General features: G+C 43.7%; 1 protein-coding gene across 2 annotated transcripts in view; it reads left to right on the forward strand.

Moving 5' to 3' along the window:
* Positions 1-13,673, forward strand: part of sema3aa (sema domain, immunoglobulin domain (Ig), short basic domain, secreted, (semaphorin) 3Aa) — a 62,185-nt gene that overhangs the window by 22,441 nt on the left and 26,071 nt on the right. For both annotated transcript variants that reach the window (XR_013963627.1, XM_080757964.1), the window contains exons 2-4: positions 1,705-1,865; positions 5,364-5,426; positions 12,176-12,295. Coding sequence is in view for 1 of the 2 variants with exons in the window: in XM_080757964.1 (XP_080614090.1) it covers positions 1,705-1,865; positions 5,364-5,426; positions 12,176-12,295 (344 nt within the window). In the remaining variant the exon portion in view is untranslated. The remainder of the gene's footprint in view (positions 1-1,704; positions 1,866-5,363; positions 5,427-12,175; positions 12,296-13,673) is intronic.

The raw sequence follows: 13,673 nt of genomic DNA on the forward strand, positions 1-13,673 counted from the left end.
TGGCCAGCAATGTGTTGAATATGATCGGTTGAACTGTCCATTTCAATTAGCCCTTCACTAAGTCACTCCCCAACCTTGTCCAATAGGCACGTTATCAGCGAAGAAAGCTTGACCTGCATAGCAACCGTTGCTAAACTATTTGGATTGGCATTGGACAATCGCGTTTTGGGGTGGGATTTAGTGAAGGGCTAATTGACAATGGCAGATACAATTTCCCTTTTCTTTTTTGATGACGTTTTTTTGCCATTGTTTATATCGCATCTGCATCTTCCAAGCTGAGTGACATGCCCACATTGGTTCCCATTTCACGGCAAGAAAAATCAAGTGTTTTTTTTGTTCTGCATGGTTTAACTGAGGTTAGGTTAGGCATGTTTAACTGAGGTTAGGTTAGGCATGGTTTAACTGAGGTTAGGTTAGGCATGTTTAACTGAGGTCAGGGTTAGGCATGGTTTAACTGAGGTTAGGTTAGGCATGGTTTAACTGAGGTTAGGTTAGGCATGTTTAACTGGGGTTAGGCATGGTTTAACTGAGGTTAGGTTAGGCATGTTTGACTGAGGTCAGGGTTAGGCATGGTTTAACTGAGGTTAAGTTAGGCATGGTTTTACTGATGTTAGGTTTAGGCATGGTTTTACTGATGTTAGGCTTAGCTTTAGGAAAGGTTTTACTGATGCCAGTGCAAAGGAAACACTGCCGCGGTGAGTGAAAAACACTGTCTGGTAAAGTGGTAAACAACATTGAAATAATGAAATATTGTGGTTCGTTGTTCATTCTGCTCTGGCTGGAACTGCATGTGTGCACTGTGCAGTCATAAATACTCTCTCTCTCACACACACACACACACACACACACACACACACACACACACACACACACACACACACACACACACACAAGCACAGTGCACACACACAGATATAGAGATTTGGGCCCTGTGGCCCTGTTCTGCCAATGAATTATTCAGCCAATCACACGGCTGAACAATCTGAACTGTGTCTCCTGATTGGGTCATGCTGTGTTCTCCTCAGAAGTCTCACGCTAGACCCTACTGTGTGCGTGTGTGTGCGCGCGCGCGTGTGTGTGTGTGTGTGTGTGTGTGTGTGTGTGTGTGTGTGTGTGTGTGTGTGTGTGTGTGTGTGTGTGTGTGTGTGTGTGTGTGTGTGTGTGTGTGTGTGTGTGTGTGTGTGTGTGTGTGTGTGTGTGTGTGTGTGTGTGTGTGTGTGTGTGTGTGTGTGTGTGTGTGTGTGCGTGCGTGCGTGCGTGCGTGTGTTCTGCAGAGGAATGCACAGCTGTACAAAACGACAAATGCTACTAACAGAGATATATTTGATCTTTGGCATGAAACAGCTAGTAATAGATACCATCTCATTCAGTACACAATGAGTTATTTTGTTGTCATTATAGTCATTAGAATCATTTCTTATGATTATTTGTGTGTTTTTTTTATATAATCTATTCACTTGTATGTCAGTTATTTACATTGGCTTGTTTCCAGTCTAGGTCAAATTTCCAAAAATCGTAACCCTGAAGGTAAAATGTTAATTTAGGCTGCCCGATTAGGAGTTTTACAGTAAGTGCATTCAAAGCTCAGCTCACATCGTCTAATGCCATGCCGCAAAATAGGGACAGATTGAAATTGGTTAATTAACTCTCTCTCTCTCTCTCTCTCTCTCTCGCTCTCTCTCTCTCTCTCTCTCTCCCACACAGAGATGTTAGATTCCGGCAACCTCGTCACATTCACCGGCTTGGCCAACAGTTCCAGCTACGACGCCTTCCTATTGGACGAGGAGCGAGGGAGGCTATTGGTCGGAGCCGAGGACCACATCTTCTCATTGGACCTCGTCAACATCAACAGAGACAACAAGCAGGTGGGACTCACATTCAGCTCATTAAGTTGCATGTCCTCTCCTCACTTCTCCATGCTTCCACCATGCCTTGTTGGTCCCTCTGGAGTCGATTATACCCTAGCTCTTCTCCTCTCTCCTCTTCCTTCCCTGCCTCCCTCTCCGTCTCTCCGGGTGGAGCCGAGGCTTGTTTATAATTCCATTACTCCACCTGGTGTGTGTTAACATCCATTTTATCTGATTGAGACACAGATTGACATGGACTTGCCTGCGGGCTGCAAAACCCGAGTAGACGAGTGGAAGTACTGAAATATACATTGTGTGGGATTCAGAGAGAAACTCGTCCCATGCCAGATTTTTGGCTGTTCTTTTATTTATTTTTGGCCAATTACAGATGTTTTTTTACCCATATTTTGTCAAAGAAATAGAAAATATATATGTATGAGCAAAAATCGATCAAAATGAACGCAAATTACTTTTCGATAAACATAAACACTTGACCTAACCTAACCTATTCAAAAATGGCGAAAGTGGTTCTAAAACGGGACACGTGGGCCAATACCGATGTCATCTCTTGAAATCAAATAACGACTGATATATCCGTCCCAGCTCTAGCTGTTGGTGCTGACGTCCCCCCCCCTCCTCCCTCCCATTCTTCCTATTCTCTCTTTTATTTGGATCTTTGCGTCATTAGGCGATAAAGAGCCAAAAAGCAGTGATTAAGCAAATCTAATGTTATTACTGGGAAATGTGCAGCGCAGCAAAACTCAGCCGATGTGGAGGACAGATAAAAACGGGGAACGGAGCGAGGCGTATAGGGCTGCACTTGTGTGTATGAGCGTGCACACAAGCAGACTGTGTGTGTGTGTGTGTGTGTGTGTGTGTTTGTGTGCATGCATACTGCATACATACACTGTATTCTTCACACGTACACACCTGTCTGCAGAATGTTTGAGCTCCCCTCAGCTTGCATAATGTAGCCTACATATAATTCCACTGATTATTATCCTACAGGACAGACGCACGCACGCACGCACGCTTACTCCGAGTATGACAGATCATTCATTTTATATTGAATGTTTTCTCCTGGCAAAAAAGCTAGTATAGTGAATTTCCACTTTTCATTAAAAGTGTACAGTCAAATGTTTGTGCACATTGTTTTGACCCCAAACTTACATTTCTATAAGCATTCAGAATTCAGTCTGACATTGTGTTTCTGTTTTGACCCCAAACTTACATTTAAGCATTCAGTCTGAAATTGTATATGGAAACACCCATCTAAGAGAAATAAACAATGTTCATATCATCATCATCATCAACCTTTATTTATACCTCGGGAACACATTGAGAGAGAGCGCCTCATTGCCAATGGCGCTGAGTTACGACTAAACATTTATTTACGGCCGCAATTAAATTAATTACAATAAGATCAACTTCTTAATTTTCCTAAATGGCAACGACGTCTTTGGACCACAACGGCAAAAATGCCGTGCAGACTAGAGTTCTGTGCAAACCAGGTCCCAGGACATGTCTAATGATACATAACATTTAGGGCTGTATTTTGCGTATTCCCTAACTTGAGTAAACTATAGACCTGGAGGCGTGATCAATGCCATTTGGCTATTCTGAGTGGCCAAAGAGCATTGACCACGCCTCCAGGTCTTTAGTTTACTCAAGTTAGGGAATAAGACCTGGTACTTAAGACACGCAAAATACAGCCCTCAGTGTCCTCCAGTATGACATATACAGTAAAATCCCTGCATTATTAACTTCTCTGTACACTCTTTTAGTGACGAGTGTATCTCACAACGGGTAAGGGCTAGTTTATACAATTTGTGACAACTGACAATGCTGTTGCTTTCCAAAATGTCCATGTGCTATACTGTAGGCCCTACAGCATTGGTTTGGGGACGGTACTTTGGTGTTTTTGAGGGGCGCTAGAGAGAGCAGTATAGGCCTACGTTTGGGCCCTTGCCTTTCTAGGTGGTTTTTTTTTAATGTGTGTGAGACTGACAATCAGTGGCAGCTGGGTGGAAACGCTGGGGTTCACACGGGTCCAAATTAAGACGAGGAAGCGAGTACAACCCATCACTGACCTCAACTAAGCAGATGACGGACACAACAGAGAAGGAAAAGGAACTACTACTGACAGTAGAAATGGATCGACAATACCAAGGAAACTAAAGTAATGGCAATTAAAGCTGCTATAAGCAATAATATGTCAAATTTTAATGACCTTTTTTTTGGGGGGGGGGGGGGGTATTCAGTATTCAGACAGCCAGCAATGGGTAAAACGCTTCCAAAAAATGTAGTCTCTGTGACACATCTACTGTAGGTGCAGCAATCTGCATTCAAAGATTTTCCTAGAAGCTTTGTCATTGGTCGATTTGCCTGTCTACTTCCTTATTGGTTAGTCATTTCGACCTAACCCTAACCTTTTTTGACCAATGACAAAGCTTCTATATAGGAACATCTTTGAATGCAGATTATGGCCCCTAGATGTGTCACAGAGTCTCAAGTTTTTTGAGAATACCAAAGAATACAAAAAAAAAGCCATTTGACATATTATTACTTATATTATTGCAGTTCGATCCCGGGCTCCCCCAGAGATAGTGTCGAAGTGTCGTTGAGCAAGACTCTAAACCCTTTTTGCATGGTTTCCTCTGCCATCGGTGTATGAATGGGTGAATGTAATGCATCTATGTAAAGTGCTTTGGATAAAAGCGCTATATTAATTCACCATTTACCATTTTATTTACCATTTCCAACTCGCTGTCAGGTGAAAATAAGTGGCCGGTGAAATCATACATATCAGAGGAGACATGTGCTTGTCTACACCCTCCCCAAATGTAGGGCTTGGCAGTGACAAAGATTACATGAATGTGGGGGGAAAAATTGGGGAATTAACATAATTGGAGGAAAAGGGAAAGAGGAAAAACAGGAGACAGCCCTTGACCATAATTATACCAAAAGGAAAAGACAAGTACCGACAAACTACGAAAGTGTGCAATATGACACTGCTTACGTTGGTGAACTCATAAATATACATTGAGTTTGAAATGAACCGGTTGATGGTTGTGACAGAACCTAGTCCCTCCCATGGAATTATGAATCCTCCACGCTGCTGAGTCACGGACTCTGCTTCTCTTCCATCGAACAACAACATGACACACTCTCTCCTCTGCTGCGGTTTGTTGTGACTCGCTTTGCATGGACTGTCTGCTCGCGTCCCCCGGCTGTGAGCTGAGGGTCTCCGCGGGCCGTGGCTGCACATCGCTGCTATTGTACTGTAGCTCCTATTACGTCTGTCCGTCTGTCTGTTCTTCTCAATGGGTCCCTTGGCATGGGAAACATACGTTTACATCCAAACTAAGACATGTATATGTACTATTAAAGATATCAGGCCTACTACAGTTTGCAAATGTATAAACAGAGATGTGTAACATTGCACCTTCGCCACCAAATATAATATAGTTATAGGTAAAGGAAAACTCAATCTGTCTGTCTCTCTTTCTCCCGCAGATTGCATGGCCAGCCACGCCCTCCAAGCGTGATGAATGCAAGTGGGCAGGGAAAGACCTTGGGGTAAGTTCCAACCTCCCCCACCCCACCCCACCCCAGTGTTCTGACAACTCATCCAAGCACACATCACGATTTATTTAAATATTACTATGTCAAAAACTCCTGTGTATTTCTCCCGATGACTTGGACCTGAGTAAATATGTGATGTACCGTACTGAAGAATGTTGGGTTTGCCTTGGACTTGTGATCTAGTGATGCTGTGGGCTCCCAGATTTCCATCTGAGTTTTTGCATTGGGTTTTGGATACATTATGAAAATAAGCTATGTAGGAAAACACATTATTATGATATTAACATGTTCTGTTCAACAATATCATCTCTGATTCTCAGATAAACCGCAAAACCAACTATCAATTTTACGCAGTGTTAATTCAACAGCAGAGAAAGAGAGAATTGGAAAGTGATAGAGGAAGAAAAAGAAGGAGAGAGCGTAATAAAGAGAGAGAGAGTGAAAGAAAGAGGGAGAGAGAGAGACACAAACAGCTGTTTCTACATCTCCCCTGCTGATTTTGACAGGATACTTCCACGTGCTCTGATTAATAAATGTATTCCTTGCTTTTGAGACAGTATAGCCTTAGCCTATTGATGCAAATGAGCTTTTATTCTTTTGCTATTGCATGCTTAAATCAATCCTGGACTGGTGGGATGATAGATCTCAATTACCTTACCACCGGGCAGACAATGTTGTGATATGCTTACGCATGTAGCTTTAATATTCACCATAGCTTTATCATGCCTACCAAACTTGGTGGGTGCTCTTTCAACCATTTTGATACCAGGGGAGGGCCCACCATTTATTCTGCATTTGAGCCATGGACCACCGGTTTAGTCTCTCAGACCCAAAACTAAAGTTAGTTTTTGTCCACAATTCCATGCTGAAAATAGGAGAGAAACGTTGATCTCTGCAGAGCGCCACTTTCTGGTATAAGACTTCAGCTCAAAATGCTCATAATAGATCCTCTTTAACCACTTAAACCCTATACTGTACTTTGTTGTATGGCAATTTACAAAAATAGCTGATCTACAATTGGTATTGGGTGGCATTTGTATCATGTTGCCAGCTTGTAGAACTGCTCTTTTTGCCTATGTTTGCAGAAGATTCGCCTATAGTTTTTTACCAAACGACGGCTGTAATCAAGGGCTCCACTGCAGAGTCTAGATTATGTCCTGTATATCTGACCAACTTGGCTCCGTTGGTTATCTATAGGAATGCATGAGGTGATCTACCCTTGAGCTGAAGATATGAGAACTGTTTCCTGTGCTCGTGTTAACTCTGTCTGGTTCTCGTCTCCAGTCGTCCACCTTTATGGTTCAATGATGCTATGCTGTGGTGTCGCGCTGCTGTCCATTGTCGTGGCAACAGCCGCCTATAGTTCTTGTGGACTTAGAGCTTTTTAACGGGGGTGAACATTCAGAGAAAGTAATCGATCTAGTAAGTATTGTTTTCATGTAGCTGTTTTTATATAGCTGGCCTAGTAGACCTCTGTGGGACACCAGTCAATAAAGTATAGGCATATACAGCAGGGTCTCGGAGTAAAAAGTGTGCACAGTGTGCAGTGGTATAAGAAGTTGCAGGTGATCATGGGAGTGGGCTGTTTTTGTGCACCGTGTTCTGGCAGAACATTCTCCCCCCATGGGAGACGATGTCCGCTGTCCGGACCCAAGGGCCGTCCACCTGCTGCGTTACAGTTGTTTGGTCAGAACACACTCACAGAACACGCAATGTGCCACACTGGCACAAGGACAGAAGAAACAACAACACCTCAGCGCATATTCTGTTGTCTGTGCATGTACGTGCGTGCGTGCGTGAGTGTGTGCGTGCGTGTGTGGATGCACACTACTGGCATATTGATGTGGGAGGTATTGTTTGAGATTCTATCAGGCTAAAAGTGTTTATAGGGTTTGGCGGAGCACGTACTGCATATATGTTCTTACATCCGTTTTGTTTGCAAGCATGCATGCACGCGCGCGTGTGTGTGTGTGTGTTATCTCTATACAATGATGTTTGCGTTAGCCCTCCCTGTGTCCTAGCTGATCCTAATTACACGGCTGGCTGAGTCTGCAGTGTGTGGAGGGGAGGAGGTCTGAGGGATGTACAAGATTACGCTGTCGGCTCACTGAAGCACCGAGGGGTCCACGGGGGGTCCGACAACACTGGCAGGCTTTGCTGCACTTTCCGCACGGCACACATCAGACACGCACACATGCAACTGTTTTGTCTTAATTGAAAGCCTAACTGTATTTATGTAGTTGTTGTTTTTTTTTACCATAGAAACGTCAATATCGCCTGTGACGACCAGGAACATTGTCTATCGCAATATCTATTTCTTAAATTGGGCTTGGGCTATTTGGCTGTACAGTATCAGTGATACGAGGACACACACGCATACGCTCACGCACGTGCAAACACACACACACACAGGTCCCCAAGCATGCACGCACGCACGTCCCATCACCATCACACGCACACAGATGCACAGAACTGTGGCGCTGCCTGCACACTGAACCACTCATCCACTCCCTCAGCTTTTGTGAAAAGGCGACGTGTTTTGGCAGCCGCAGGCGCGGGGAAAAGCACAATGAGGTATTTGCGTGAGCTGCGAAAATGTTTACCCTTGAAAATGAGGCGAGCGAGAGTGAGCCCAGAGCTTGGACGGCAGCAGGAAGCCAGTCCTTGATTAGGACGTTAGAACTGAAACATTTCGAGCGTTCCCAAAGCGATGGATTTCTCCAGCCGCGGAACGAATGCAACAGCCGCCGTCGTTCCAAAAATGCCTCAAGGCAGTATCACTCTCCTTGGGCGTGATGGCCGTGTGTGTGTAACATGATGACTCGGATAGTTGCGCTTGATTCAAGAACCTCAAATGACTAAATGAGATAGCATTCGCGAGGATTTGAATTCTCAGTGGAGGGTTGGATTGTTTCCTTTCACAAAATATACCCTTATTTTTAGTATAGCTATCACTAAAATTAACTACTTTAACCCTATACGGTATACTTTGTTGACCATAGTATACCACAGGGGCCTATACAGCCCTACAAAGTGCAGTAACTACACAGGAATTTCCTTCTGCTGATAAAATGGTTTTAAAAGTGTCTCAACTGCAGCCAAAAGAGATATCGCCATAAGTGATGTGAATTGTATATCTGTTCTTGAGGGACAATCATGAAGGCTAATTTGACCTTTGGGAAATTGGTATACACAAATAAATTGGTGTGTCCAAAATAGGTGGCAGAATAGGTGGTCCGCTCCTTTTGTCCCAGAAAAGTTCACAATGCATTGTGCTGTATTTGTTGAGCTTGTGGATCGGCAATTTTCTCCGTACGTTGTTAATTATTACGAGAAAGAATCCTGCCTTGCCCGCACATTTTTCCATATTCAATTTCAGACCTCAATATGACCTGAAATCACTCATCTCATCTAAATATGTTTAAGCCCACCGAGCACAGCTCTGCACACCCACCGCCCTCCACCACACACGGAAAGTCATCGGTTTAGACCCGATCCGAAAGAGTGTCATTAATTTTACCCAATAATGACTCCTTTATCCTCTGCGGTGCGAGCGGTTCTCGGCATAATAACATGGTCTGTGATCAGGGAAACCATTTTTCACCTGGGGGCATAAAGCGTGTTTGAGTGACTCGTATGGCTTAAGTCCTGTCAACGTTATATGCTCGACCCATATATACCTACCTACCTACCGCACGCACGCACGCAGGGCTAACGAGTCTAGCATGAAGGACCCAGCCCACATGAGAAAACCTAAACAGGGCTGACATCAGGGGGAAATTAATGGTAGCAGCGGGTATACGTTGCGCGCAGTAATACTGTGTGAGAATGATGTAGTGGGAGTTATTTTTTTTTACTCCTTCAACGGTAGGGGAGCACAGAGGGTGAAGTCATTAGCGTCAGGCGGGCGCGCGGAGCCGCGGCGTGCACGCAGGGGGGTGGGGGGTGGTGGGGCGTTGAGGTCACTGGAGCTGAGGTTCCCGTCAAACCGCTGGTTGGTTCTGGTCTGTGTGGACTTGGGACAGCGGGTTAATGATAACATGACCCGTTGAAGTGTTTTAATGCTTGAGTGAGGCTCAGTTAGGTAGGGAAAAAAAAAGAACACTATAGCATGCTTTTACTGTACGTGATGCACAGTGCTGTTAGGATCGTAGATCGGCTATTTGAACTTTTTTTTTTTTGTGTGGTTTTAGCCTTTATTTTTTAAATATATTTTATGGAGGGACAGACAGTGGGCTGACAGGAAATGGAGAGAGAGAGGGGGGGGGGGTGGGAGACATGCAGTAAAGGCCGTCGGGATCGGGAGTCGAACCCGCGGCACACTGCCAGACCGGATTACCAGCCAAGGTGCCAGGACCACTGAGCCATGGCCCAGGCCTATTTGAACAATTTTAAACGTTTCTTTTTCCAAACAGTAAAACAATGGCTAATACGTTTAGGGATAAGGGGTAAGGATGTGATCACAAGGTCAAACTGAAGTTCAACGGCAGAGGGAGAGGGAAAAGCCATATAGTTATAGTTTATAAGTCGTGTCTGTGAATTTCAAATTGCAGGAAAAAGGTATGATCCAGAATATATGTGTGTAGCAGAGGTCAGGATGGAAAACACTTGTCACCTGACCCTGCACTTTATGATCCCATTCATATCCAGTGTTGTCACACACGGAGGGACGTTGGCGGGCCATCGCTGTGGAATGTCTGGGAGATTTAGGGCTCGACTTACCAGTGGTGTACTGTAAAGTAACTATACGTACATTTTACTCAAGTACTTTGGGGTGGATTTCCAATAGTTTTACTTCTATACTCCACTACATCTCAGAGCCAAATATTGTAGGCTATACTTTTACTCCACTATAATTATTTTAAAACTTTAGTTACTACGTTGTGAGCTTGTAGATCTGTTATTTTCAAAGTATTTTTTTCTTTTTTTAACGTGTGAAATGGTACCTTCTGCATAATGAGTAGCCTACTTTTACTTTCAGTACTTTAAGTAAATTCAAGTAAATTCTGACTATTGAACTTGTACAGTACTTAAGTAAACTTAAGTAAAACAAAAACAAAAAAAGAGTACTTTTTCCATCACTGCATGAATCCAGATGGTCTCTCTTTGTTTTTGCAACGATCGGCTGAACACACCTGTAAGAGGGACAAGGCTGAAGAGATACGCGACTGTAAGCTAGACGAGCAGAGAGAAAATGGACAGAAGTGTGTGTGGGGAGCCCGCTGGCCTAGTGGTCCAGGCGCATGCCACATATAGGCTTTGGCCTGACAGCGCGTTGCGTGTTCAAGTCCCGTTCATGACAACCTTTGCTTACCTCTCCCCTTCCCTCTTTCCCTCTTCACTTGAAACTATCAATTCAGGCAGAAATAAAAAAGAATACGTGTGCAACTGTGCATGCGTGTGAACTCGACTGTATATTGTTTTTTGTTTGTTTTATTAGGGGGGGGGGGGGGGGGAAGGGTTAGATTTACCATTGGGAAAAGATTCACACTGGAGTTTAGAGGGTTAAAGCGGCACTCTATTTAACTTTTTTTAATGAATAAAATGTAATTTTGTCCAATTTGTATGTTAATACAACATAACTTATATGGTAGAGTATGTTAATACAATATAATTTATACAATTGGAGCGTTTGTATTTTGTATTTACAGTACGTGTGTGTGTGTGTGTGTGTGTGTGTGTGTGTGTGTGTGTGCGCGTGCAATCCGTGCATGTGTGTGTGTACGTGTGTGCGTGCACATGCGTGTGTGCACGCATCGTGTGTTTTCTCATCCCGACCCTCTGTGCATGTGTGCTTACAATTAGTTCTCTGCGTATTCTGCGTGCACAGCCTGATCTCTTAAGCATATGTGCTCAAATCAAGCCGTCACTTCTGGCAATAATACGTCAGGCAAGATTAACCAATCTTGTCAATTAACGCTCTAATAAACGATCTCACAGCACTGGGGCCAAACACATGTGCTGGGGGGATCCAACCCAAACAGCCTCGCTAAATGCTAACATATGGATCGTTGGAGATGTGAGGTGGACTCGCCTGATGGGCATTACATTACAGGTGGGATTTCCTTGGAACGCTATACTCCGTTTCCAAACCAACTGGAAAGCCCCTACATCTTAAATACACTTCCTCCTTCTCTGTTAGAAGTGTGTCATTTTATTCAAGGATAAAAAAAACTGTATGAACCCTATAGAGTCCCTCTGTGGAAATAGCAGATCTACAAGCTCATAAACATAAACGAACTGATAAGATACAGAGCGAATCAGGGAAAAGGAAAACGCTGTGAGGTTGTAGATTGGCTATTTTCACCTGAGAGATTTGGTGCAGAGGGACGAAAGGACCTACAGTAGAGCCCTGAGGGACCCCACGACATGTAGGGTTTAAGATGTTATATTTGGTGTTTTTTTAGAAGGAAGGTTTCAGATGGATTTTCATTATATGCAATGTCCTTTTTGTCCTTTTTGAGTGGTGCAACCACTCCAAGGAACAGCAATGTCCGTCCTAACCTATGTGACTATGTGACTATGTTTAGAGTACCAGTAGGCAAAAGTGGCGCTCTTGCGCCAGAAACGGAGATAGTGTTGTACCACTCAGTTCACACGGGTGTGATTCTTTTCTTCAGAAAGGACCAGTTTGTGTGTAGACTATTTTGGTTATTACCTAAAGCCGTTTTAGTGGATATAGTACAGTATTACATTCTTATTCTTATTTTCATTCCTTGTCTCGTGTCTTTTTTCCCCCCCAGAGAGAGTGTTCTAACTTCATCCGGGTCCTTCAGCCGTTCAACCAGACACACCTGTATATCTGCGGCACCGGAGCCTTCCACCCCATCTGTGCTTACCTGGAGATGGGCAAGAGGGCAGAGGTACACACACACACACACACACGCACACGCACACGCACACGCACACTACACAGCTTTTTTACACTCTAAGTTAAAGGTCGTACAGTAAGTGATATGTTTGTTGGGTTCAGTAGCTCTATAATCTGATAGAAATCATTGTGTTTGTTCAGTAACAGGGGCCCCCCCCGTCTCTCCGGCTCCGTAGTAAACTGAAAATAGATTTTCAGTCAAACCATTTCAAATCAGGAGAGAAAACTCTCATACAGGATACAAGATTGTATCCTTGAATATGATATATGAATTGAAGTGAATTTGCAAGTGATGAAACAAGCAAATCAATGAGTGCACAGAAGTAAAGTTGAAGCTGATAAATGATTAGCAACAATCATTGATGACTGAACCCGGAACCTTCTGCTGATTCCAAGACGCAATTAACTTACTCAAAAACACTAAATAATTTATTTTGGAAAATAGAGCTTTAACTAATAGCTTTTCTTTTTAATCCAAGCTATATCACTTACAATGATTACCCTTTTAATTTTATTACCCTTTCAATGAACCTCAGGTTTTTACTGTGCTGAGCCTTCGTACAGTTTCCACACTGCTTTTGCAAGCGTTCTTATCGACTGCACTGTGTGTGCATGTGGCATGTGGACACACACACACACACACACACACACACACACACACACACACACCGTGGCGGATGGTTAGGTATAGTCCGATTTAAGTTATTCAACACCTACCTACACCACAAAAGGTTTGCTCTATAGTCTAGTCTGTCAAGCAAAAGCACCATTGTCCTGGTGGAGTGTGTTTTCTTCCTTTTGTACAAAGTGAAAAACACTTGACTCACAGTCCATCATTAATTAAGCTCGTGCAAATGAACCCCCCCCCCCTCCCCCACCCTCTTTTAAAATGCAAGTTGAATCAGTCATCTTGATAAAGGCCTTCAGGTTAATCAATGTAGCAGCATGCTTTCATGTGTCATGACAATAGGCTGAAGGCAGTGTGAGTGTCTCCTGCTGGTTGCCTGTGTAGATTGGCCCTGCGTGTGTTCTCCGGAGTTTTTAATAGTGCTGCCAATCATTGATTCAGAGTAACATAATGTCAAATAGAGGTCTATACGTATCTTGGTACTGCTGGGTCCCCCCCCCCCCCCCGGCTTCATTAATCTATTCAAGGACTTGTACCTGCACTGCAGTGTGCCCCGGGTTAGGCCTACTCCCCGCTGTTCCGAATTAAGTCGTTTGTCAAAGAATGAAGTTATTCTATTATGCATTTGTGTTGTGTGTGTAATGAGAGGTAGTGTGCTATTAAGGGGGGGAAATAGGTCTACAAGCACACACGGTGTGGCAAAGATGAATTTGGTATTAAGGATTTACACATTAACATGAAG

The sequence above is a fragment of the Protomyctophum bolini genome (assembly GCF_963924005.1).
Source record: "Protomyctophum bolini genome assembly, chromosome: 23".
In the NCBI taxonomy this organism is placed as follows: domain Eukaryota; kingdom Metazoa; phylum Chordata; class Actinopteri; order Myctophiformes; family Myctophidae; genus Protomyctophum; species Protomyctophum bolini.